Source organism: Ursus americanus, chromosome 32 (assembly GCF_024610735.1).
Source record: "Ursus americanus isolate L20-20 chromosome 32, mUrsAme1.1.p, whole genome shotgun sequence".
Classification (NCBI taxonomy): domain Eukaryota; kingdom Metazoa; phylum Chordata; class Mammalia; order Carnivora; family Ursidae; genus Ursus; species Ursus americanus.
Window position 1 is genome coordinate 3,100,884 of NC_142158.1, and position 23,201 is coordinate 3,124,084.

Below are 23,201 nucleotides of genomic sequence, written 5' to 3' on the forward strand. Positions count from 1 at the left end.
TAATGAACGTGGACACACCGCACGCACTCTGCGGACTGGAGTGGGGCTGAGCCAGCGTGGGTCTTGCACACACACTTTAGGAAGAAATGGTAAGTGAGTGAGGTGACCGTGGAGTGAGGCCCCCCGAAGGCAGGCAGGATTCCAGCAGTCAGAGGAGCAGAGGACGGGCGTCCGGGACAGCTGTGGCAGCAGGATCAAGTGTTCGAGGGCAGAGGAGGAACCCTGGACAGTGTCTGTTACTTAAGGTTCGAGGGATCTACATGGATCCACAAACCAGAGGAAGGGCAGAGGTCGCGATGGCCCGAAAGAAGGTAGCTGGGAAAAGTGGCGTCTGGGGGACGCCCGAGCCCTACATGCCTTACAGAGGCAGCTCTGATCCCAGCTCGAGCATCCACAGGAAGCAAATTATCTGGAAGAGTCCAGGTTTCCTACCCTATGCCACTAGTCACAAGTATGAGCGTTTCTCTGCATCTAGTGGATTCAGTCTTCATCATCTTTCCTCCTTGCTGTTTTTCTCCCGGGCATCTTGCTCAGGCCGAGCCTCAAACGGCCCCGTGTCTGTCCTCCCTTGACGTGAGGCCAGCGTGCCTTGCTCCGACCTCCTGGCCTAGGACGCTGGACTGTGTACACCATGGCTTCCGTTGTTTGGGGCTCTCTTTGGAAGATGGCTCTCGGGTTCATCGTCTGGATGCTTGGACACAGTTCCCCTTGTGATCCTCTGTTCTCACTCCCATGGTTCCAGCTTTTTTTTTTTTGCTTTGGTGAGAAATTGTCCTCTGTCCCAGATGCTTTTACCAGGACAACTAAAGGAAAAGGGTTTCTGTCCTCAGTGCTTCTGACAACAGATGTGTGGGTTTTCCACACCAGGCAGTTCTCTCATTCTCTGGGGGTCACCAGCTGGGTGCCGTATAAGTCAATTCGGACACTAATACCTGGCATTAGTGCAGACCCCATAGGTTGAGGGCTCCGTCCCACAAGGCCACCCCACCTCAGACACCAATCAAATTAATGGGTATCCAATGTACCCACGCTTCTGTTGGACTGAGCTACAAAGTTGTGGGTTCCCATGACCCCCTCCCCATTTGATAATTTGCTAGAATGATTCACAGAACTCAGGAAAACAGTTTGCTTACTATTACTACTGCTTTATTATAAAGGATACAACTTAGGAACAGCCAAAAGGGAAAGATGCCCAGGGCAAGGAATGTGGGAAGGGACACAGAGCTTTCCTGCCCTCTCTGGGTCACCACTGTCCCAGCACCTCCCTGTGCTCACCAAGCTAGAACCTCTTGGAACCCCATCGTTTCAATTTTTTATTAGAGGCTTTATTGGATAAGTGTGATTGAGTAAATGACAATTGATGAATAACTCAATCTCCAGCCCCTCTCCCCTCCCTGGAGGTGGGATGGTGGAGCTGGAAGTTCCAAACGTCTAATCATGCCTCAGTCTTCCTGGAAACCGGCCCCCATCCTGAAGCTGTGGGCAGCTTCAGTGGCCTCCAGAAGCTATGGGTGGCCCCCAGCCACCAGTCATCTCAATAGAATACCCAAGACACTCTCATCACTCCAGAAAATCCGAGGGTCTTAGAAGCTTCTTGTGTCGGGAACCAGGGACCGAGTCCAAATATTATGACAAAAGGTGCTCCTGTCATCTCTACCACTCAAGAAATCTGAGATTTCACTAATCTGAAATTCTGGAGCTCTCTTCCCGAAAGTGGCGGAGCAGAGACCAAATATGTATTTCTTATGAAGTCACAATAATAGTGGGCAGAGTGGAGAACACTTTGAAGTTCAGACACACATATGCTTTCCAGAGCTCACAGTTAAATAGCTGGCCTTCCCCAACCCCCACCCACCACTGCAACCTCTGCAGGCAGAACCTTCAGTATTACACAGCCAAGCTCTCTGAGAAGATACTGGAGACAAAGTCAATGCAAATTAAATGGGTAACCGGTCAAGCAGGTGCCAAGGGGGAACATCCGTAACGGCAAACGATGAAAGGCTAAGCATTCGGCTCTGAGGCATCCGGTTTGCTCAGAACTGAGTGAACATCTGCTCTGTAGCCCAGTCCTGGACGTTTGCTTGGCCGAAGATGAGGTAGAAGACCAGGCCTGACACGTTAATGGAAACAGAAATCAAGAAGACATTTCTCCAGCCAAACTCTGAATCCTGGAAGCAGGAAATTACAAAGTGTTAATGGTCTCTTGGCTCTTGCCCCTCCTATTCAGAAAGGTCCTGGCGCTTGTCCCGCTCACCAGCCCGCTCTGCTCCGGTCTCTGTGGCCTTCCTGGTTGTTCCTGGAATATGCAGGTCATTTCCTGGGCCCTGGCCTTTCCCTCTGCCGGAACAGTCCTCTTCCCAATAGCCATTTGTCTCACTCCCTTGTTTGCGTCCAGTCCTTACTTAAATGTTACATTTCCAGTGAGTCCTTCCAAGGCCACCCTATTTAAAATTGAAATCCCACCCCCTCCTACATGCCTGCTTCTCCTCTCCTCTTCACACTGTGCCACCGTTCAGTATTCCGTATATGATATGATGGATATGTACATATGAAATCATTAGATTTCCATCAGTTTCCTTCCTACAATATAAGCTTCACCAGGCAGGGACTTTTGTTTGTTTTATTCACTTAAACATTGCATGACACATGCTAAGGGTGAATTAACGAGTGGATGTATGAAGGGATGACAAGGGAAACAAATTCAGTTTAAGGATTTCCTTATTAAAAGCCTTTTCCTGACAGTATTAGTCAGCGACTAGAAGGGAAACCCCTCAATCATAGGCAAACCAGAGTGGTTGGCCCCTCTATACTTTGCAAGAAATGCCATGAATACTGCTAGAAATTTGATGATTAGCATGAAAAACTTACCTTCTAAAAACTCTTAAAGCAAAATAAACAAACAAATAAATAAAAACTCTTAAAGCATAAACTCATAAAACTGAGCTCTCCTCATCGCTCCACACCCTAAACCTGTGGTAATTGTCCTGCGGGAGCTGAGCCTGGGGGGGTGGGGGTCCGAGGGGCTCAGGACTCTTGAGCTTTGAGCCCCGTTGGGGAAGGAACAAAAGTATCTCCAGTCTGACTTCTCCTGAGTGACTGTATAGGTTCCTTTCATGAGTATTTTCATCAGTGTTTGACCTCACCTGACTGATTAAATATCCAGCGACAGTGGAAGAAATGGCTCCCGATACGTAAGCAAAGACTTGCGATAGTCCCCTGAGAAAGCCGGTGTACCTGAGGCAGGAGAGAATATTCCAGTGTAAGCAAACCGTTCACCTCAGCTTCCTTGTAACTCTGTGCTTGTCTCTGGGGTGCCCAGTGCCGACCCTTGGCCCAGCCTGAATGAAATGCTGACTAGTGATTAGCGTCATCCCGGGTGAGGGTCTGAGACGCCCAAGCGTCACCTGTACTAACTTGTCAACCTCGTTTATACAAAATGTACAGATGGGTGGTTTGCATCTCGTTGGTACGTTCTCTTAGTTTCTGCTATGGAGCCCGATCTTGCAGCCTTGTCTTTGGGTAAAAAAGACCCCTCACTGGATGAGACGTTGGTTCCCCTGAGGCCAGGGCGTCTTCCAGGTGTCATGGCAGTTGGTTATCTGAAGCTCGAGTATGTTCTGCTGACCGGGAAAGGATCCTGGGAGCTACATGGGAAGTCCCAGGCCTCCTTGACACTACGTCTGTAAGCGGTGAGTGTTTCTCTTGCTCTCCGTTAGTCAAGCTTTACCTTTAGTAAAGCTTCATGTGAGCCGGCCCTGTAGGGTTTTACGGGTCCTTCAGTGCAACCCCGTGTGACTGCTGCCTTCCCCGACAGAGATATGGCTGTGAGTCCCCGCCTGTCCCCAGTGGAGCTGTGAGTGTGGCCATTGCCTCGCCGTTTTCACCTGGAAAACAGAGTGCAGGTGGTGGCCTGGCTTTGGGTCCCTTCCAGTAGTTATGTGGCTGTAGGGCTGGTGCCGGCATTTCCTGTGACCAGCAGCAGGCACAGATCAGCCACGTGGAACTGGGCCATCAGAGCGAGTTTAGGGCTGCGGGACCTGAGCTGAGTTTCTGTGTGGATGTGGCCAAGGGGTCCCTACCGAGGAGCAATATCCAAGAAGTTCACCAGCGCTCCTATCTGGCAGAAGGTGGTGGCGCTGGAAGACAGTGCCCACAAGCCCATACTGGTGCTGACGCTGGACCGGACCCAGTGCAGGGACACGAGGACCACAGATGGGATAAGAACCCCTGCCGCAGGAGGACAGACGCAGAGTGAATAAAAACCACCCTGAGCTTCCCGCACCGCCCCAGCATCCACCTGTGTCCTTACCGATGGCGGTGGAGAGTTTCCTGATGGTAACGAGTCTGAAGATTTTCCTGGAGTGAAGAAAATCCGCCAGTAGACCTCCAAGGATACTGCTGATAAAGGCAACAGCTAACAGCAGGGCCGACAGGATTCCACTCTGAGGACCAGAGATAACACACATGACACACATTGACCCTTGGGGGGCTTGTCTACGTGTATAGCTTCTCTCTATATACACGTCTCCTTGGATACAAATTTCAAGGTACTGGGATCAGCCAACACAGTTTTGGTGCCTGAGAGAAAATATGCATATAGTTCAATTGGAAAAAAAAGACTAATGTTCTCTTTATATGTAAAGGTCACTTGGAAATAGATTTTTAAAAATAACAAAACCCAGTAGAAAGATAGGCAAAGGATAGGAAAAATTTACAGAAAAAGGAAAATAGGGGCTCCTAAAAATATTAAAAGGTGTCCAACCTCATAGTGAAAAGAACTATCTCTTCATGGATCAAACTGGCAAAAATCTGCAGAAATCCAACAGTTTTTTGACCAGATCTAAGGCAGGCTGTGGGAAACTGGGTACTTGCAAATATTATCAGTGCCCTATGGAGAGCAATTTGGCAATAGATAGAAAGTCTATATTGCATTTACCCTGAACTCAGACATGCAGAAATAGTTGCACAGGTGTGTGGCAGACGAGCAAGGTTTGTTGCTCAGAGGTTGGAAACAACCCAGATGTCTCACCAAGGTTCCTGTGGACTATATGAAAAGATCACCGTGGTGTAATGCACAAAGAATAACAGCATACACAACACATAATGTTTTGTGTAAAAAAAATTGACAAAATAAGAAGATACACTCATGTATGCCTGCGTCCTCATAAGGAAGCAGAAGAAGAATATAAAAGAAATGAATAAAACAGAGTGATCTGTGGCTGGGCTGGGAGAACAGGGCAGATGGGATGGGAGCGGGAGGAAGATTTTTCACTCCTATCTTTGGATATAGTTTTTAAAATGTTGTACCCTGTTTTGATTAGCTCAGCCTCTGTATTACGGTGCTATTAAAAAAAATGCAAGGAAAGAAATGTCGCGTATAACCTCCCAAATGGAAAGGCTTTAACTGTCACCGTGTCCCAGCTGTTCATATTATGGATGAGTAAACTGAAGCCACCAAGGTTTTGTGACTTAGGGAGAAACCACCCTGAGACCAACAGGAGTTGAGGCCTCTTGACTTTCCAAGCTGAGAAAGCCTGGTCTCAACTGACTGGTCTCCACTGGCCTCTCCAGTCCTTCCCCCATCCTCCTTCTCCTCAGCCTTGGTCTCTGAGATGGGGATCCCACTTGGCCTCTCACCAGAGACAAACCATTCCCAACAGCTGGCCTCAGGGATGTCTGTCTGGACCTCCTGCCCCTGATGGCCTCATCTGAGGTTCCGGTTTTGTTGCCTGCTTCCGGCCCTCCTCTTTTGTGAAGACCCATGGTCATTCCACCCTGGGGCTTTCTGACCTCAATACCTCCAGCCTGCTTGCACGTGTGCACCCTGGACTCTGCCCTCTGCTCCGAAAGTCAGCTCTCTGTTGGCCAGTTAGCACCGTTTTCACCAGAGGAGCCCAGTTAACATGAGAGCACTGCTTTTTGAGTCCAAAACACCAGAATGTAGCAGTGACTCAATAACCTTGTGAACTGCCGCTAATAGGCTCTGAAATCTGATGTACTCCTTGCCACTTTGAAGACGTCCATCTTGTAGGAATTTAAAGGCTCCTGTCCACCTGTTAGGACACCTGTCCATTTGGTAAAAAGAGAGCTGTACACATACTTGCACTTTTCTCTGTATGCGTCACACTTGAATAACAAATGTCTTAGGAGACCGTTATCTGCAAGTTTTTGGTAGGAGTCCTATTTGGGACTTTATGTCCTAGTGATAAGCTTTTGTTTTCAGCAGGTGTTGTTAATGCTCCCGTCAAGTCCTCTCTAAGGCAGAGTTTGTTTTGTTAACACTGTATTTTTTATGTTGCCAGCACACTATCTTGTTTGCAACAGCTGATTGGACTGAACACAACTTGCATCAGTCCCTTAAGAAATATGACATTGTGTGAACATCAAGCTTACCTAAAACCATCCCAGTTTTCCCCAATAAGCAGTAGGTCACAGTGAGATGATTGAGAATTTACGCAACCAGGTTGCATTTCCTACACGAAGTTCCTGGGCCTATACCCCTGAGTTTGTGGCCGTAAGTGAGACAGAAGATTATGTAATGAGGTGTTTCAGCAGAAGAACAGAATGGGCTTTCTCTATACTTACATCTCTGAGGTTAGCTTTAAGTACAGAGTTGATGTATGTCGGCATGTATGCCATCAAAATACTAATAATCCAGAATTCAGTGAAATAAAAGACTAAAATGCCCCAAAGTGGTAGGGATTTCATCATAGCCTTGATGGGAAGGGACCAGCCTGGCGAAGAGTCCTAGAAGAAAGCAAATATCAATACCCCTCCATCAGAAGACAAGAGCTTTGCTCTAAGGCCCTCTTCACCCCTGAGACACCGGGACAAACATAGGGAAATGGTAGGGAAGTTCATCAAACGCACCTGCTGAGCCAGTGAGCACACGATATATTCCTTCTCACCAGTGCTGATAAACGGATGATTTGTGGGGTCATCATAAACAAGAGGAAACCAGAGAAAAGAACAGGCACAGCCAATTCCACCTAGGAAGAGGATCCCATTAGCCCTTGATGGGTGTTCTCTCTGCTTGACTCTGCACTGAGATGATGCCTGTGGTTGACAGAGTGACTGACCCCAGTATTCCACTCCTACCTGTATCTGTGCTGTGGCGCCATCATTGGCAGACGGTGCTTCTCCACCCCTTGTGTGCACATGTGACACCGTCGGACAGCCCAGTGTTACCAGTATTGAGCGGAAATAAAATTCATCTTAAAATTTTCTTTTTTAGGATCTTAAGAAATCTTTTTTTTTCTTAAGCAGAGTGTAGATTTTATTTATTTATTTATTTATTTATTTATTTATTTATTTATTTATTTTAAAGATTTTATTTGTCAGAGGGACAGCACAAGCAGGGGGAGGAGCAGATGTGGGACTCCATCCCAGGACCCTGGGATCGCGACCTGAGCCGAAGGCAGTTGCTTAACCGACTGAGCCACCCAGGCGTCCCAATTTTATTTATTTTTTTAATGAAAATATTATTTAATCTATAGATTTTATATAAGCATCACCAATTTCCCCAATACTTTTTTGTTAGGTTCAGTTAGCCAACATATAATACCTCGTTAGTTTTTGATGTAGCAGTATTCAGTGACTCATCAGTTGCGTATAACACCCAGTGCTCATCACCACACGTGCCCTAATCTTAATAGCTCTTTTTACTAGGTAGCTTGTCCTTTACACACTCCTTCACAAATAGAGTGTGAAGAGCTATCATAGAGTATAGAACTACCCTACACCAGGCATTTGTGAGATTTTGAGAGTATAAGAATACAAAGATGGAATTTTGCCATCAAGGAACTTAAAATCAAGTAGGGAGGAATAGACACGAAAATTACCGCTGTTGGAGATGGCGGCTGGAGGATGTCCACAAATGTTGTACTGAGTTCCTTCCTTGTACATACACATTTGTAGCTTACCTTTCTGGAAACCATGAGCAGAGTAAGCCTCTCGCATTGCTTGAGTAATTTCCGTAACCTGCCCTTTGACAAAGCCTTTGCAGGTCACCATGCTAAAGTAACCCATCTTCACACAATTTTTTCTAGTGAATATATTGACTTGATGTTACAGGAACTCTTGGTATAAGAGCATTACCCTCTAACGGAAGCACGAGTGGTGCTCACTGGTCTTACTGGATCACACAAGTTGCAGATGGAACTTCAGAGAATGTTTTAAAACTCAAACACAGGGGTGCCTGGGTGGCTCAGTCATTAATCGTCTGCCTTCGGCCCAGGACGTGATCCCAGAGTCCTGGGATCGAGCACTGCATTGGGCTCCCTCCCCCACTGGGAGCCTGCTTCTTCCTCTTCCACTCCCCCTGTTTGTGTTCCCTCTCTCGCTGGCTGTCTCTCTCTGTCAAATAAATAAAATCTTTATTTTGGGTAAAGGCAGAATTGTGAAGTAGGAGAACGTTGCCTCTGGAACACTCCGTGTGTCTTTGGGACCTTCTGCAGCATTTCTTAATGCGTTACGTCCACTCTTGAGCCTCACACCATCTGCCCTGTCTTGCAGGTTTCTGCGCCAATCAGCATTTTACAGTTAGGTCACAGTCTTACAATTATCTGATTGTAATAATAGAATTTTTAAAAATGAATTAAATAAGCATAACAAAAAGTATCATCCCCCCTAGGTACCATTTTCAACATCTTAGGAAAGAAATCCCTCTGGGGCTAGTTGCGTGTTCAGTTTAGAAGCAGGACGGAATGTTATGATGCCTTTGAAGTCATTAGGTCATTCTAGCTATGCATCCAGGCTCCTGAGATTTAAATGTCATTTTGCAAGATTCACCACATGCTTAGCTCTGAACGTTATCAATTTTAGTTATATAGTTATAGAAATACTCACATGTATTAGAGTTTGGTTAACCATAGATGACTTGGATCACGAAAATCATGCCCAGCATCCTCTGTCACAACACAAAATCCTGAGATTTGAGAAGCCCAAACTCACCAAAGATATAGAAGATAGAAGGCCACCCTTTGGTCTGGCAGAGGAAACCACCGATGAGCAAAGTAACGAAGGATCCCGTCAATTCCCCTAAACAGGAGACATGAGGGTGTTTTGGGTGAGAGAGTCAGGGTCGTGCTTTCGAGCAGGGAGACAGGGTAGTTGGAGGATAAGGTCTTGCTTGTGTTGCGAGGCCATTGCAGAGTACTCTGGGACAGCGCACCCAAGCTGACAATTTAGGGTATCGATTACCTGATAAAGCAGTGTTGATGAGTTGATTCTTTTCTAGTGGGGGAGCCCATTTGACCCAAATTGAATACTCGCTTGTTAATACCATAACCTGGAAAAAAAAAAAGTTCCATTCTTGGCTATCTGAGGTCATTTTTGGAACCAATATTCCACTTACACTTAGAAAGCTTCTTGGTACCTGGGCGATGCCTTGAGCAATCCGAAGGACGATGAGCGAGACCGCTCCTGCATCAGCTGCCAGTGGAACCAAGAGGGCCAGGATTGAGGAAAGAAGCAGGCTGACACCCACCAAGTACTTGGCTCCAAATATTCCAGCTATGTAGCCGGTAGGGATTGGAGCCAAGAATGAGCCATAGTTGATAGAGCTGAGAATGATCCCCTGGATTTCAGGACTCCAGTCATACATAGGAGCCTAGGGGTCAAAGAGAATCTCACTGTTTATCTTTGGCCAGAGAGTTGACAGTTTTTATCATGTGAACTTGGGAGACGAAAAATAAAATAACTGGCGGTTCTCTCTCCTTCTACTTCTCTCCAGTTCCTCCAGTCTACCAATTTCATTAAAAAAAAAAAAAACCCAAAACCCAAACATATGCCCAACATACTCTTTCCTTTTACACAGTTTCCCTGGTTACACGATTCACTGACCCATTAGAATGTAAGAGATCCCGTAAAGAAAGAAAGGCTATAAAGAAGAAAGCGTTATCGGTAAGGTGACTTTAAAAATACGTGAAGGAAGAAAGTAAAAGTAAACATCTGTGAAACTTATTTTGTGATTTTCATCCTCGTAGGGTAGGAATGTATGTCCACTGAAGATGAAAGTGGTTTCCTACATCCTACTTCTAGGAGTGCTTCCACTCCTCAAACTAAGCAGAGTAGAGATGGACTCTCCTTAGCTACGTATTATGTGCCCGTGTAGTATAGTCCACTGGACATAGTAGACGCTTCATAAATAGCCCTTCAGGTCAAACCATCTGAGTCAGAGAAAGACTCTGGAGTCTCATGAAAGTTACCACTGCCTCCAGTTGCTGTAGGGTTTCGTTCCAGCCGTCCTGGGAACCGGCGGAGGGCCTTCCCGCGGTGGCATTGAGCGGGCTGGGCCAGGCTGTGTCATTGACCATCGCGGGCATGGCGATGCTCAGGCTCATCTTCTGGGAGTTAATTGAGAAATTGCAGAGATGCAGGATGACGGCTAGCCCGTGTCGGACCGAACAAAAGCCTGAGATGAAGGGACACAGAGAGTCATCATCATGGTGCTTTTCTTCCCCCTTTCCTAAGTCTGGAAGAGGGAGAAGACTGCAGTGTGTGTGGGGAGGAGAAACAGAGACAGGGCAGGTGTTGCTCTGCAGGTGGCTGGTGGACACCTGTCCCCCAGGGGGTGAGGGGCTCCGTAACCTCCTCGGAATCATTACTTGAGCAGAGACTTGAAGAAAGTGTGGAACTGGCCAGAAAGAGTGTTAGGAAGGTTTTCGAGGCAGGGCTCTGGGGTGAGCTCATAAGAATGGACTGGAAAGAGGTGAAATTGGCCAGAGAACTGGCTGGAGGCAGTGGTGTGTGGGATATGGGTAGTAAGAGAGAGGGATCGTTGGGAATGACTCCTAAGGGCCCCACCCTGTTAACAGAACGCACAGATGAACAGGTTAGGGGCTGGGAGGAGACGAGACTCAAAAGGTCGGCTAGGTTAGACTCCAGAAGCCATTTCAACTTCATCTGGATACTGTAATCTGGGCTCGCATGAAACTTGCCAGTGATCTGTGAGGGGCCTGGGGTTATCCCTGGACTCGAGTCCAGGTGCATTAGTTTGGTAACAGCTAGAAGGATCGATCGATTGTCCCTCCGGAGAAATTCCAGAGGTGTAATTTATGATCTCGTCCTCAAGGCCTGTGGGTGCCCTGTTTCCTGGGCAGCGCTGTCTCCTGTTGTGTGGTGACATGCCAGCACAGACCCCCACCTTCAGTTTAACTCTGGGGGCATTCAGTTGAGACTGTCCCCTCCCCCATCCACACGAATTTACATCGGAGTTTTGATCAGCATCGTTTAGCTATGGCAGATGACACGGCGAGGGATTGCCCCGTGGAGAGCGGCCTTCTAGCTGAGAACAGGGGTGGCTCCCTGTGGATTCGCATCTTTTCCTCTGGTCCGAGCTGGAATCTTAGAGTCAGTTCTCATCAGTTAAGTCCCACACAAGTTTCTTAAGAGATTTTTTATTGTTTCTATAACTGGTCCTCTCCCTATTATTTTCATGTTTCCTTCCTCTGGGTTTAGAACAGAAAGCCAAACCCACACATGTGTTAAGTACTAACAGTGGGAAACAATACATGATTATTTTTGTCATTTGTAACATTTCATCTTCTTGGGTAAATTATTCACTGGCAGTTCATAAACAGTGTTAGATAGGAGTGGTGAGAGCGGGCACCCCTGCCATATCTGAATTTACTGGGCATGTTCCCCACAATGGTGGGACTTGCGCTTTTACTGTACGAAGCTATCCTATTCCTGTTTCTTATTTTGATGTGAATGCATGACTTTAATGAAATGTATTTGAATCATAGAGTCAGACACCTGGATCTGCTCTATTTACAGCTGTGTATTCTTGGGCAAATTACTGAGCTATCTGCAGCCTCAGTATTCCACCTGTAAAATGGGGTCAATAATAGAGCCTACCTCAGGGCGCCTGGGTGGCTCAGTCGGTTAAGCATCTGCCTTCCGCTCAGGTCATGATCTCAGGGTCCTGAGATCAAGCCCCGCATCAGGCTCTCTGCTCAGTGGGAGTCTGCTTCTCCCTCTCTGCTCTTGCTTGCTCTCTCTCGCTCTCAAATAAATAAAATCTTGAAAAAAAATAATAGAGCCTACCTCAAGATGCTGTGATGAGAATTGACTACGTTTATGTAAGTTCATTGTAATTATCATTAATATCTGTGCTCTTCTTAATAGGCTTTTGTAATGAAAACACATGATTTATTTTGCTAATATTTTGGCCAGAATTTTACATTAGCATATATAATTGAATTTGGGTGAATATTATTCTGAGTATGTGTGTGCATGTAATTTTTGACATGCTAGCTTTGTAAAGAAAGATTTTAGGCTTTCCATCTCAATCTACAACCTGAAGTATTTTAGGTATGTAGTCACTTTCTTTTTTTCTTTTTTAAGATTTATTTATTTATTTCAGAGAGAGGGCAGGAGGGGAAGAGGGAGACCAAGAATCTCAAGCAGACTGTCTCCTGAGCTCAGAGCCAGATGAGGGGCTCGATCTCATGACCCTGAAATAATGACCTGAGCTGAAACCAAAAGTCAGAGGCTTAACCCACTGAGACACCCAGGTGCCTCTCATTTTCTTTTTTCTTAATACACCTTTTAATGTTAGAACAGTTTTGGACTTCCAGAATTATGGGGTTCCTTTTTTTATGATTTTAATAATTTATTTGAGAGAGACAGAGATAGCAAGAGAGAGCACAAGTGGGGAAGAGGGAGAAGCAGGCTGTCCGCTGAGCAGGGAGCCTGACGCAGGACTCGATCCCAGGACCCTAGGATCATGACCTGAGCCGAAGGCAGTCACTCAACCAACTGAGCCACCCAGGCGCCCCTGAATTACTGAGTTCCTGTCCACTTCACACCCACTTTCCCCTGTTAGGAGCATCTTTTGTTACTATGTACGTTTGTCACAATTGATGAACTTACTGGGATGTAGGATTATTAGCTAAGCCCACACTGTATTCAGACTTCTTAGTTTTTACCTGATGTCTCTTTTCTGTTCCAGAACCCGACTCAGGATAGCACAGTACATTTAATTGTCGTGTCTCCTTGGGATACTTAAGGCTAAGACAGTTTCTCAGACTTTCTCTGTTGCTAATGACCTTGACAATTTTGAAGAGTACCAGTCGGGTATTTTGTAGAATGTCCCTCAACAACAGCTTGAGGCAGTATTTGTCAGGTTTCTCCACTGTGAGGTTACTCTTGTTTGACCCCTTTCCGTGCTGTGCTCTGGAAGAAGTCCCACGCACGGTCTGCACATGAGTGAGGAACGACCTTCCATCTCCTTAAGGTGGGTAGGCATAGAAAGGCATGGATACAGAGACATTTTCTGCCCAGTAGAATCTCACCGAATTTTTCCAGTGAAACCACCAAGACATAATTGGTTTGTTTTAAAAAGGGTTAACTTTTTGATAACTTTATTCACTTCTTACGTGTGTTTTTGACGTGCACAATTTTTCTTAATTCAAATTTATGAATGTTATTTCCATAGAAATCATGGACATTATCTGCTTCCCGGTGATTAATACCTTACACATTTGAAATGCTTCTGTCTCCTTTGTCCCCACAATCACTTGTGCTTAATCTCTCCACCTGATCCACCCGCGTCAGGAATTATTTTATTGCTGTGAAGGGCACCCGCTGTCAAAGAATCAGCCTTCATATATATCTTTCATTGCAATTTTCTTCATGATTGAGTTTACTTCCGAAGTCTGTGGGATCTTCCAGTCCCTTATATTAAGCCTCTTTTTCTTGAAATATCTAGAGTACCTTCTGTTTTTCTGATTGAACCCGGGCAGAAGCTCACAGGCCTCTGGGAGATAAGGGGATAGGAAGGTCAATGTGGTGTCTGTCCCCACTCTGCCCCATGGACCCTTAACTGAGCCTGATACACAGAAACCACTGACTTCTGGCAGAACCTCAAGGTCCACCTTTTCCCCCAGGTCTCTAGGGGTACAGGAGCATCAGCAACTCTATTACGTGGCCAGGTGACGGGATATGCCATGTAATGGGGGAGGGGCATTTTGTGTGTCCCACAAAATACCTGGATTTGGTTCTGTGAGTCTCTTAGAAGCGCAGTCATACTGAGCAAAGACGTCAGTACCTTTTTGCTACACGGGGACCGAGGAAAAGCCCCAGCAGTGTCCCGAGGGTGTGAGACAGAGGACCCAGGAACGCCCAGCAAGTGTGGGCCAGAGAGAGAAGATGAGTGAAAATTGATGTTGGCCACGAATGGATGAAGCCAGCAGGGTTTATGCATAAGCACTGTGGCAAGTACTTGGAGACTCAACAAAATAACCAGGTGGGCCTGTGAGTAGTTGGGGTTCTGTCTTATCAGGTGGGACGAGATTTGGCTAAATCTCGTCCCAGGATTATTATTAGCATGATGCCATTTGTAATGACAGGTCAGATGGGTTACATGGGGACTGCCGTAGCTCCTGGGGTGTCATTAGGGGACTAAGCAGCATGGGCAGTGGGTGTCCTAGAAGATGGTAGAAGAAACCAGAAAGACCACATATGAGTCCCACCACTGCCAGAAAGGGGGCTGAGGAGGGGAGACTGTGTGAGAGGTGGTAATCCTAGCTGAAGTTTATGTAGTGTTTACTGTGTGCCAGGCATTGTTCTAAGTGATTTACATATTGTAACTAATTCAGTTCTCATGGACATGCTGTGAGTGGGCACTATTATTATCTCATTTTTATGAATAAGGAAACCGAGACACACAAAGTGTAAGTAACTTCCCTAAGGTCACACAGCTCATAAATGGCAAAATCAGGATTGCAAACGTGGAAAATTTTTATATATGAGCTCTTTATATTACTGATTTTGAGAGAGAGAGTTAGGATAGGAGAATTTGGCTAATAGATTCTTAACTACTTGGACACGGGTCAGGTCTTAGAGATACAAGAGTCAGGCTCTCCTACTTTCCAGATGAGAAAGCTGAGGCACTGGGATAGTATTCATTCCAGGTCAAACGGTTTCTAGTTAACTGTAGACGGAGTATTCGAATGCACACCTCCTTATTTCTCCTTTGATGGGTAAGAGTAGGAGAATCCTCTCGTCCTTGAGACACGCTCACTTCCCAGCAGACACACTGGCTGATATGTTGAGGATTGGAAAGCACCCACCTTGGTCAGTGCTTTATTGTTCAAAGGTGTTATCTTATGAAAAGCCTATTTCCATAAGCAAATTAATGAATCACGTACTTATGAACCATTAAGAGTTTAGAGGAAAATAAGGTGTTCAGTAGGTTTTCTTAGGACATGTTACAGAAAAGCACCAAGTTGCGATATAGACAACGTGGAGGAGGAGAAGTGACTTTTATGACACGGTGGAGAGGAAAAGCCTGCTCTGTCTGAGGCAGGGCTGGATCTGTGTGAACAGAGAAATCTAATCGGATGCTCCTGGACTTAGAATCAGAAAACCCAAGACCGGTTTCCCTATTTTCTACTTAGCATCTGCTCTGAATTTTTTCATTCATCTATAAGTAATGTCTTGATACCTACCTGTCCTATATCCCTTCAAGGTTTCTCGCAAGAAGTGAAATAATTCTCCATAAAAAAGGCTTTATAGCTATATAGAGCCCTTGGCAGTTGGTGGGAGCACCGTGCTGTATACCGCCGAAAGCGAAGTCGAGGTGACATAGATACCACTTTTATCCATAGCCAGTACATGATTTTACCTTTCCTGGAGGTTTGCACGTGAGCCGTGTTTAAATTACCATCACTGGAAATAGCAGCCACTCTCTTGGCTTCTGCTCTAGTAGACATTTTGGTTCTTTTCTCCCAGGGACTGGCGTTCACCTACTGAAATAAAAGAATGCAAAAGCAAATACAGGGCGACAAGTGTCCTATATCACACATGACACTGCCCCAATTCTATGAATTAGGAGGAGATATTTGGTGGGAAAAGTGCTAGTTTGGTGTTCAGGAGACCTGATTTGTTGCCCAGACTCTCTCACTAGCCAATTGTGTGGCCCTGGGAGGGTCACAGTTACCCTGGGTCTTAGTTTCTGCTTCTCTGAAATGAAGGATCTGTCCTGGATCGCCTTAATGGATTGTAATATTCTTTCCAGTTCTGTATTCCTTTGTCTCTCAACTGATATATGTATCAACTGCATGTTAAAACTTGACAGTCTTCTTTGAAATTTCATCCGGAAGATTCCAGTTTCTTAAATTACGTGGAAAACTGCCTGTTATAAACATCTAGATACACCAGATAAAATATGGCAAACATCTTTTTAAACACATAGCTCCAAAGATAGTAAGAGATACCCCTGTGGATGTAATGAAAAGTTTGCGGCATGAGCTAATTCTTCAGTGACCCTGGGACTGTGGTGGGGAGCAGACGTCAATTTCAGTGATGCAGGGTCTTGAGATCTAGGTCCCTGGGATGAGGGAGGAAGCTTAGACCTCTGCCAGCAAGGCGATTATAATGGAGATCCTGAGACAGAGCCGGAACCCTCAAAGGGGTTCGAAACTGAATTAGAGAGGCTTTGTCCATTGCAACAGTGAGACAGCGATAGCTTACATCGTCCTGAGCTGTGGTTTGAAAAGAAAGAGCCTCTTAAAATTCCGAAAATTCGTTAACTATGTCATGAGGAGTTGGGGTCGCAATTCATACTGTTTTCATTGTCTGAGAACTCTGTCGGCTGAAAAACTGAACTAAGAACTGGGCCCAGGCCAATTTCCTTAATGCGGATCACATAGAATTACTGATGAAGCCCCGCTGACTGTGACTTCCAGATCCAAAATTAGAAGCACTCACAGAAGCAACCTTCCAAGGAAGTCCTCAGACGAAACACATCGCAGGGTCAAATTGCTGCGAACTTCCAAGGGTCGGATAAACTGATAAATGCCTTATATAAGCATGCTTAAAATAATTGAAGAAATAAAGGACAGACTAAAACGTAAGAAGATACCCAAAAGAACGGGCATATTTAAGAAAGACACTACTTGAAATACAAAAAACAAATTTAGGCATTGAAATTAGAAACGAAGTCATTAGTCATTAGACAATAAGCTAATGACTGAATTAGTGAAATAGAAGGTAGAACAGAATTATACAGAATAAAGTCATTTCTACAGGATAAGATATACAGAATAATTATACAGAATACTGAACAGAATAAGTATATTATACAGATTTAAAGCTAAGGGAGATAATGATGTATGGTAGCAAAGTTACGGGACTTGGAAAATAGAGTTAAAAGGTCTGGTATATGTTGAATAAGACTTCTGGGGAAAGAAAATGAACAGGATTGCGGAGAGGCAATGCTTTAAGAAATAACGGTTAGGGCTTTTCCGGAATAGATGAAACAAGATTTCTCGGATTCAGGAATCACAGTGAGTCTGAAGCCAGAGAAATGAAGTTAAAGTGATACCTAGGCATATCATAAGAACCCAGCAGGATACAAAAAGCATGAACCTTATCTGTAATGATACATGCCGTAAGAGGTCATTGGTGGAGGGGGGTAGAAAGTAATTACAGTATGATACCAGATAAGGGAGCAATGTCTTTTTAAACTTCAAGATAATTTAAAAAAAGACAAAGTATAAGAAAGTGGGTGAAAGTATGTAACCACCAGTAGAATAACAGATGAAGAACAGACATGGCATAAGGCACCCTGCCTTACTCTCAAAGACATGAACATTAGAAGAAGAAGATCTTATTTCTTACCTGTCCCCTTCCATAAATATTTGAAAGACTTTTCCCTAGTTTAGGCAAAAGTGTGGGGAACCAAGCTGTTGTTTGTGGGAGTCAGGGCATCTTTCCACTTGGTATTGCTGCCTCAGGTGTCCACCAGGGAATAATCTAACAGCCACACAAGAGCATGTCCCAGGACAGTCCTTGTAGTGCTATTGGTAAAAGTGAAAAATTAACAGCTAACTAACGGTCATTAATGTTTGAATAGTTAAAGTACATATATTTTTGGAATACTATACATCAGAAAGAACTAATAAAATCTATATAAGTATTAAAGATTTAAAGAACATATTAAGTGAAAAAAGCAAGTTGTAAATTCAAAGGGATACATGCAGCCCGATGTTTAGAGCAACATTTACAACAGCCAAGATATGGAAGCAGCCCAGTGTCCATCAATTGATGAATGGGTAAAGTAGAGATGATATATATATATTATATATAATATATATATAATGGAATATTACTCAGCCATAAAAAAGAAGGAAATCGTGCATTTGCAACATGGATGGAGCTAGAGAATATAATGCTGAGTGAAATAAGTTAGAGAAAGACAAAGACCATATGATTTCATTCGTATGTGGAACTTAAGAAACAAAACAGACAAGCAAAGGAAAAGAGAGAGAAAGAAACAGATTCTTAACTACAGAGAACACATTGGTGGTTACCAGAGGGGAGGAGGGTGGAGGGTGGGGGAAACCAGGTGACAGGGATGCAGGAGGACACTTGCTCAGACGAGCACCAGGTGATGTGTGGAAGTGCTGAATCACCATATTGTACCCTTGAAACTAGTATTACACTGTATGGTAACTAACTGGAATTAAAACAAAAACTTATAAAAAAAGAAAATAGTAAGTTATAGAACAGTGAGTGCCAAGGTAATAAAATAAGTGAAACATTATATACACACAACATTATGTAATTTACATGTTTATAAGTGAGTAGAAAATTATGAAAAGAAAAATCACAACATTGAGACAATGACAGCTCTCCTGTACATTGTCCTTAGCGCTGGTTTTAAAATTAAGATACACGGGGCGCCTGGGTGGCTCACTTGGTGAAGCGTCTGCCTTCAGCTCAGGTGGTGATCTCAGGGTCTTGGGATCAAGTCCCACATCGGGCTCCCTGCTTAGCAGGGAGCCTGCTTCTCCCTCTCCCTCTACCCTTCCCCCTGCTTGCGTGCTCTCTCTCTTTCTCTCTCTATTAACTAAATAAACAAAATCTTTCAAAAAATGCATTTAAAACAACAACAGAAAAAAATACCTGTGGTCACAATGTCTGGGGCCTTATGTGCATCTGTGTACGTGTGTGTGTGTACATGTGTGTGTAACTGGATGTTAAAATGGCACTTCCTCCTTAGCGTGGCAGCCCCCAGACTATTTCGAGAGGAAAACAGTAAGTGTTGCCTCCGGCCCAAAGAGGTAGGAGACCACCCTCCAGGACTTGAGAAGAGGGCTGTTGAGCCCACTGCCAGGGCACGACCCGACTGAGATGAAGACCCTGAGAGAATTGTTTTAGAGAGAGCTGCCGGTCTGGCCTGGCACTTCTTCACCCTGCCTTCGGGAAGAGGGGGAGGGCGCTGCCCTGCACTCTAAGTCACACACCAGGGGCCGCTTGCAAGGAGGGGCTCACCCAGACAGCTTGACGTCTGTCCCCTGGAGGCTTGTGTGCGCGCCTGTGTGTGAGAGAGAGAAGGGGCTGGCGCGTGACACCGGCCTGAGAATCCGCGGGCACGAGGCTGTGCAGAGTGGAGAGAGGGCCCATGCCACACCGAGACCCCGTGACGCCCCTGCCCCCCCCCCCCCCCCGTGGCGGGTGCGGAGACGCCGGACAGAGCGGCGGGTTCCTTCTGAGCCAGATGCGGGTGACACAGGAGGGACCCAGCTTCCAGCCATACCCAACGGAATGGTCTAGAGGGGACATGACCCCAGAAGAGATGGCGGGACGGTAGGAAGCCCGACGGCTGACAGGGGCACAGTAAGGGAGAGACCGCGGGGTGTCCCCCGTGGGGAGCTGTCTCTAAAGGATGGAGCCGTGAACGTCCACCCGAGCCCAGAGCGCCAGGGCCAGGTCACAAGAGTCCCAGTCAGGAGCCACTTCCCCCTCTTCCCAGCCACCCCTCCACCTCCCTAACCCCGGCCTAGAAGGATCAGAAGCCTCAGCCAGCGAGAGGGGTGAGGGCAGGAGCTGACAGAGAAAGGGAGCAAGAAGCCAAACCAAGTGACCACCAACCCCACCGAGGTCCAAGCTGGAGACAGAGAGCAGCTCTATTTTTTAAAAATATAATTAACATACAGTGTTATTGGAGTTTCAGGTGTATAATGTAGTGATTCAACAGTTCTATCCGTTACTCAGTGCTCATCTCAATAAGTGTGCTCTCATTCTCCTTTATCTATCTAGGCAGGAGCTCTACTTTATTTATTTATTTATTTATTTATTTATTTAAGGTTTTATTTATTTATTTGAGAGAGAGAGAGAGAGAGAGAGAGAGACAAAGATAGTGAGCACATGCGGGAGGTAGGGGAGGGGCCGCCGAGGGAGAGGGAGAAGCAGGCTCCCCACTGAGCAAGGAGCCCGATGCAGGACTCGATCCCAGGACTCTGGGATCATGACCTGAGCTGAAGGCAGGTGCTTAACCAACTGAGCCACCCAGACACCCCGAGGAGCTCTATTTTTAGATAAAGTTTGGAGTTTTGTGCTTTTCATCAGACGGGACCTACTGATTACAACATGAGATTATTTGGAATCTGAAAGTAACCAATGGACTTTTTATTCTGAGTCACCCTGATAATTCTGAAAAGAAATCCATCAAATGAAGGGATGGAATATTTTGCTGTAAAAATGATTTGCTTATCATGTCTGTACACATTTAGGGCAATTAGTTGAACCGAAAGGAGACTATCAGTCACAAGACTTGAAGTCCTAGCTTTCAGACTAACATTTTTTTGCCACGGTGATAACTGTAAGGACTCCGCACACACCAGGGCGTGAGAACTCACTGACCACTAGTTCGTTCATTGATTCAGTAAATATTTGTTGAACCAGTGAATGGAATGTTATGCTTCCTTAGCTCTTCCTCTTTTTTTTTTTTTTTTAAATAGATTTTATTTATTGGACAGAGAAAGACACAGCGAGAGAGGGAACACCAGCAGGGGGAGTGGGAGAGGGAGAAACAGGCTTCCTGCTGAGCAGGGAGCCCTTCAGGGGGCTTGATGCCAGGACCCTGAGATCATGACCTGAGCTGAAGGCAGAAGCTTAACTGACTGAGCCACCCAGGCGCCCTGCTCTTCCTCTTTTAAAAAAAAAAATTATTTATTTATTTGACAGAGAGAGCAGGAATGGAGGGGAGGGGCAGCAGGAGAGGGAAAAGCAGACTCCCCGATGAGCCCAGAGCCCCCCGCAGGGCTCCATCCCGGGACACTGGGATCATGACCTGAGCCGAAGGCAGACGTCTTTGCTCTTTCTCTTGCATTTATGGCTCAAGTGCTTAGTTCTCTTTAAATTGCCCCCTGTCTATACTTACTATGACAGAAGCATATGCCGGCTTGTCTGGTAACCAGCAGTGATGTCTCACATACTGTCCACGGCTGGATCCCTTGCCCTATGTCGGATTTGTCCTACCTTCATCCTCCACTGCCAACTCCCACTGCCTCGTCAACTCCAGCGAGGCCTCTGGGAGAGGTACAATATGAAAAGGAAAACACGAGAATGACATTTGCTGTGGAGAAAATGAGAGTCACAGTGATGGCCACTAGGTAACTAGCAAGAAGAGGGCAGTTGCTTTACCTGGTTCTTTGGGAAAGATCTATTTGAGCTAAATTGGGAATGATGAGAAGAAAGGAGCTCTGAGCAAAAGCCTTCCTGGCAAAGGAGCCAGCAGGTTTGTCCAGTGCCAGTACAGAGTGAGTGAGAAGGTTGATATGGGAAAGGAGACCAAAGTGGTGGTCAGCAGCCATACCATGTGGGGTCCCACAGGCCGGGTAAGGGGACTGGATTCACCTGGCTGCTGGGTGGTGATGCATGGTCTCTATGGGGCAAGGCTGGGAACCAAGAGAGTCAGGAAGAGGCTGTTGTGGTCACCTAGGCAAGAGCTGATGTATGGGGGAGGCTGGTCATGGTGCAAAAGACTGGACCGGGGATCTGTTTTAGAGTGAAAGTCAAGAAGAATCGCTAATGAGGTGGCTAGGGGAGGAGAGAATGGGGAAGATCACTGGAGACTTCTAGATTTATGGCTTGTACCAATGAGTAAATGGTGTTATGCGCCATAGAGATGGGAAAGTGAGTGGGAGGGAAGCATGTTTCCAGAAGAAAAAGAAGAGTTTCACTCTGCGCTGTTGGGTTTGAGATGCCTGTTAGACCCAGAAGGGAAGACAGCTCAGGACACATTGTGCCTGTGAATCTGTAGCTTGAGACAGGGCGCCCAGGGAGAAATATAAATTGGAAAGTCATCCTTTTTATCTATTTACGTACAGACTAAGAAAATGAGGACCAACCTGCCGAGGTACTGAATGAGTCATTCTATCAGCTTACTGTCCGAGTCCATGGCCAAGACTGATTCTGTGTTTATTCTTTGCATGAACCCTTGTCTTGCTCATCTGCTCTTCACTAGTTCACTGTGGAGTGAGGCTTTTAAGGCCCCGTGATGGGCTATTAGGAGCTCACGTGTTTTTATATCTGGTCTCAGCACGGAACATTTCCTTCATACAAGAAGCGGCTTGTGGCTCGTATTCTTAGCGCCAAAATCAGAGTCCTCTGCCCCAGACTCTTCACCTAATAACTACTGCCCAAAGCCGTGGAATTCCATTTGCATAAATTCACTGGAGAGGTCTCATCTGTTTTGATTAACTTATTAATCTTTTAGCCCTGATAAAAATCTTCCTTTGCCAAAAGTCAGTTTTTACGTTTACTGTCTCACCACAGATGTAGTCAGTGTTTTTTTTTAATTATTATTATTGCTATTGTTATTATTAACGCATCCCACAAAAATAAGCCCAATATATCAATCTTAAGCTGAAGGTATCTAGTCTGGTCCCAATATTTGGGTGATATTAACCCTTAAAAGCATAGTTTAAAATTGCTGGTTCACTTCCACATGCTTCAGATAATTCAGACTCTCTGTCTCGGCAACTATTTTGGACGAATTGATTCCCTGAAGTTTTATTCTCTGGAGTTCTGGAACTCTTGTTTCTTTTAGGATAAGATGTTATCCTCTCTTACTTTTCAGAATTATCATGGGAAAGAGGAGTTCTCTTCCCCACCCCACAACATCCACCCCAGAGCAACAAATGGGGGAAAGGCCCACTCCCATCATCTCAAAAGCAGAATTAGGGGGAAAGAGAGAAGGCTAACCTGTGGGAGTTAGAGTGCGGGGTCCTCGCTCCTTTCCAATAAATACCTTTAAGCTTTTCAAGATTTTCTACATTGCCCTACATCCTGAGGAGGTAAATGATTACCTCAAAACCTTTAGCCTTTATGTTACCCAATGGGAAGATTGTTTGGGGTGAATGGTTTAATTTTTAACTTTTATTAATTGACAAGTAGACCAAGCT

The 23,201-nt window shown here is 45.5% G+C and overlaps 2 protein-coding genes across 5 annotated transcripts in view; one reads left to right on the top strand and one right to left on the bottom strand.

Moving 5' to 3' along the window:
• The window catches only part of SLC17A1 (solute carrier family 17 member 1), a 156,522-nt gene that overhangs the window by 43,011 nt on the left and 90,310 nt on the right, over nt 1-23,201 (top strand). The window lies entirely within an intron of this gene.
• Nucleotides 1,131-23,066, bottom strand: SLC17A4 (solute carrier family 17 member 4). Of its 3 annotated transcripts, XM_045800478.2 has the most exons (12): nt 23,002-23,066; nt 15,632-15,755; nt 10,209-10,414; nt 9,377-9,610; nt 9,202-9,289; nt 8,953-9,039; nt 6,871-6,989; nt 6,586-6,747; nt 4,310-4,442; nt 4,080-4,227; nt 3,144-3,234; nt 1,131-2,168 (listed from the first exon to the last, which is right to left on the bottom strand). In XM_045800478.2, exons 2-12 carry the CDS (start codon nt 15,717-15,719, stop codon nt 2,034-2,036), a joined length of 1,491 nt encoding a protein of 496 aa, XP_045656434.2. In that variant the 5' UTR covers nt 15,720-15,755; nt 23,002-23,066; the 3' UTR covers nt 1,131-2,033. The 3 variants fall into 3 exon arrangements, with proteins under 3 accessions (XP_045656434.2, XP_087714030.1, XP_087714031.1); XM_087857904.1 differs by lacking the exons at nt 15,632-15,755; nt 23,002-23,066 and having other exon boundaries at nt 10,209-11,943; XM_087857905.1 differs by lacking the exons at nt 4,080-4,227; nt 15,632-15,755; nt 23,002-23,066 and having other exon boundaries at nt 10,209-11,941.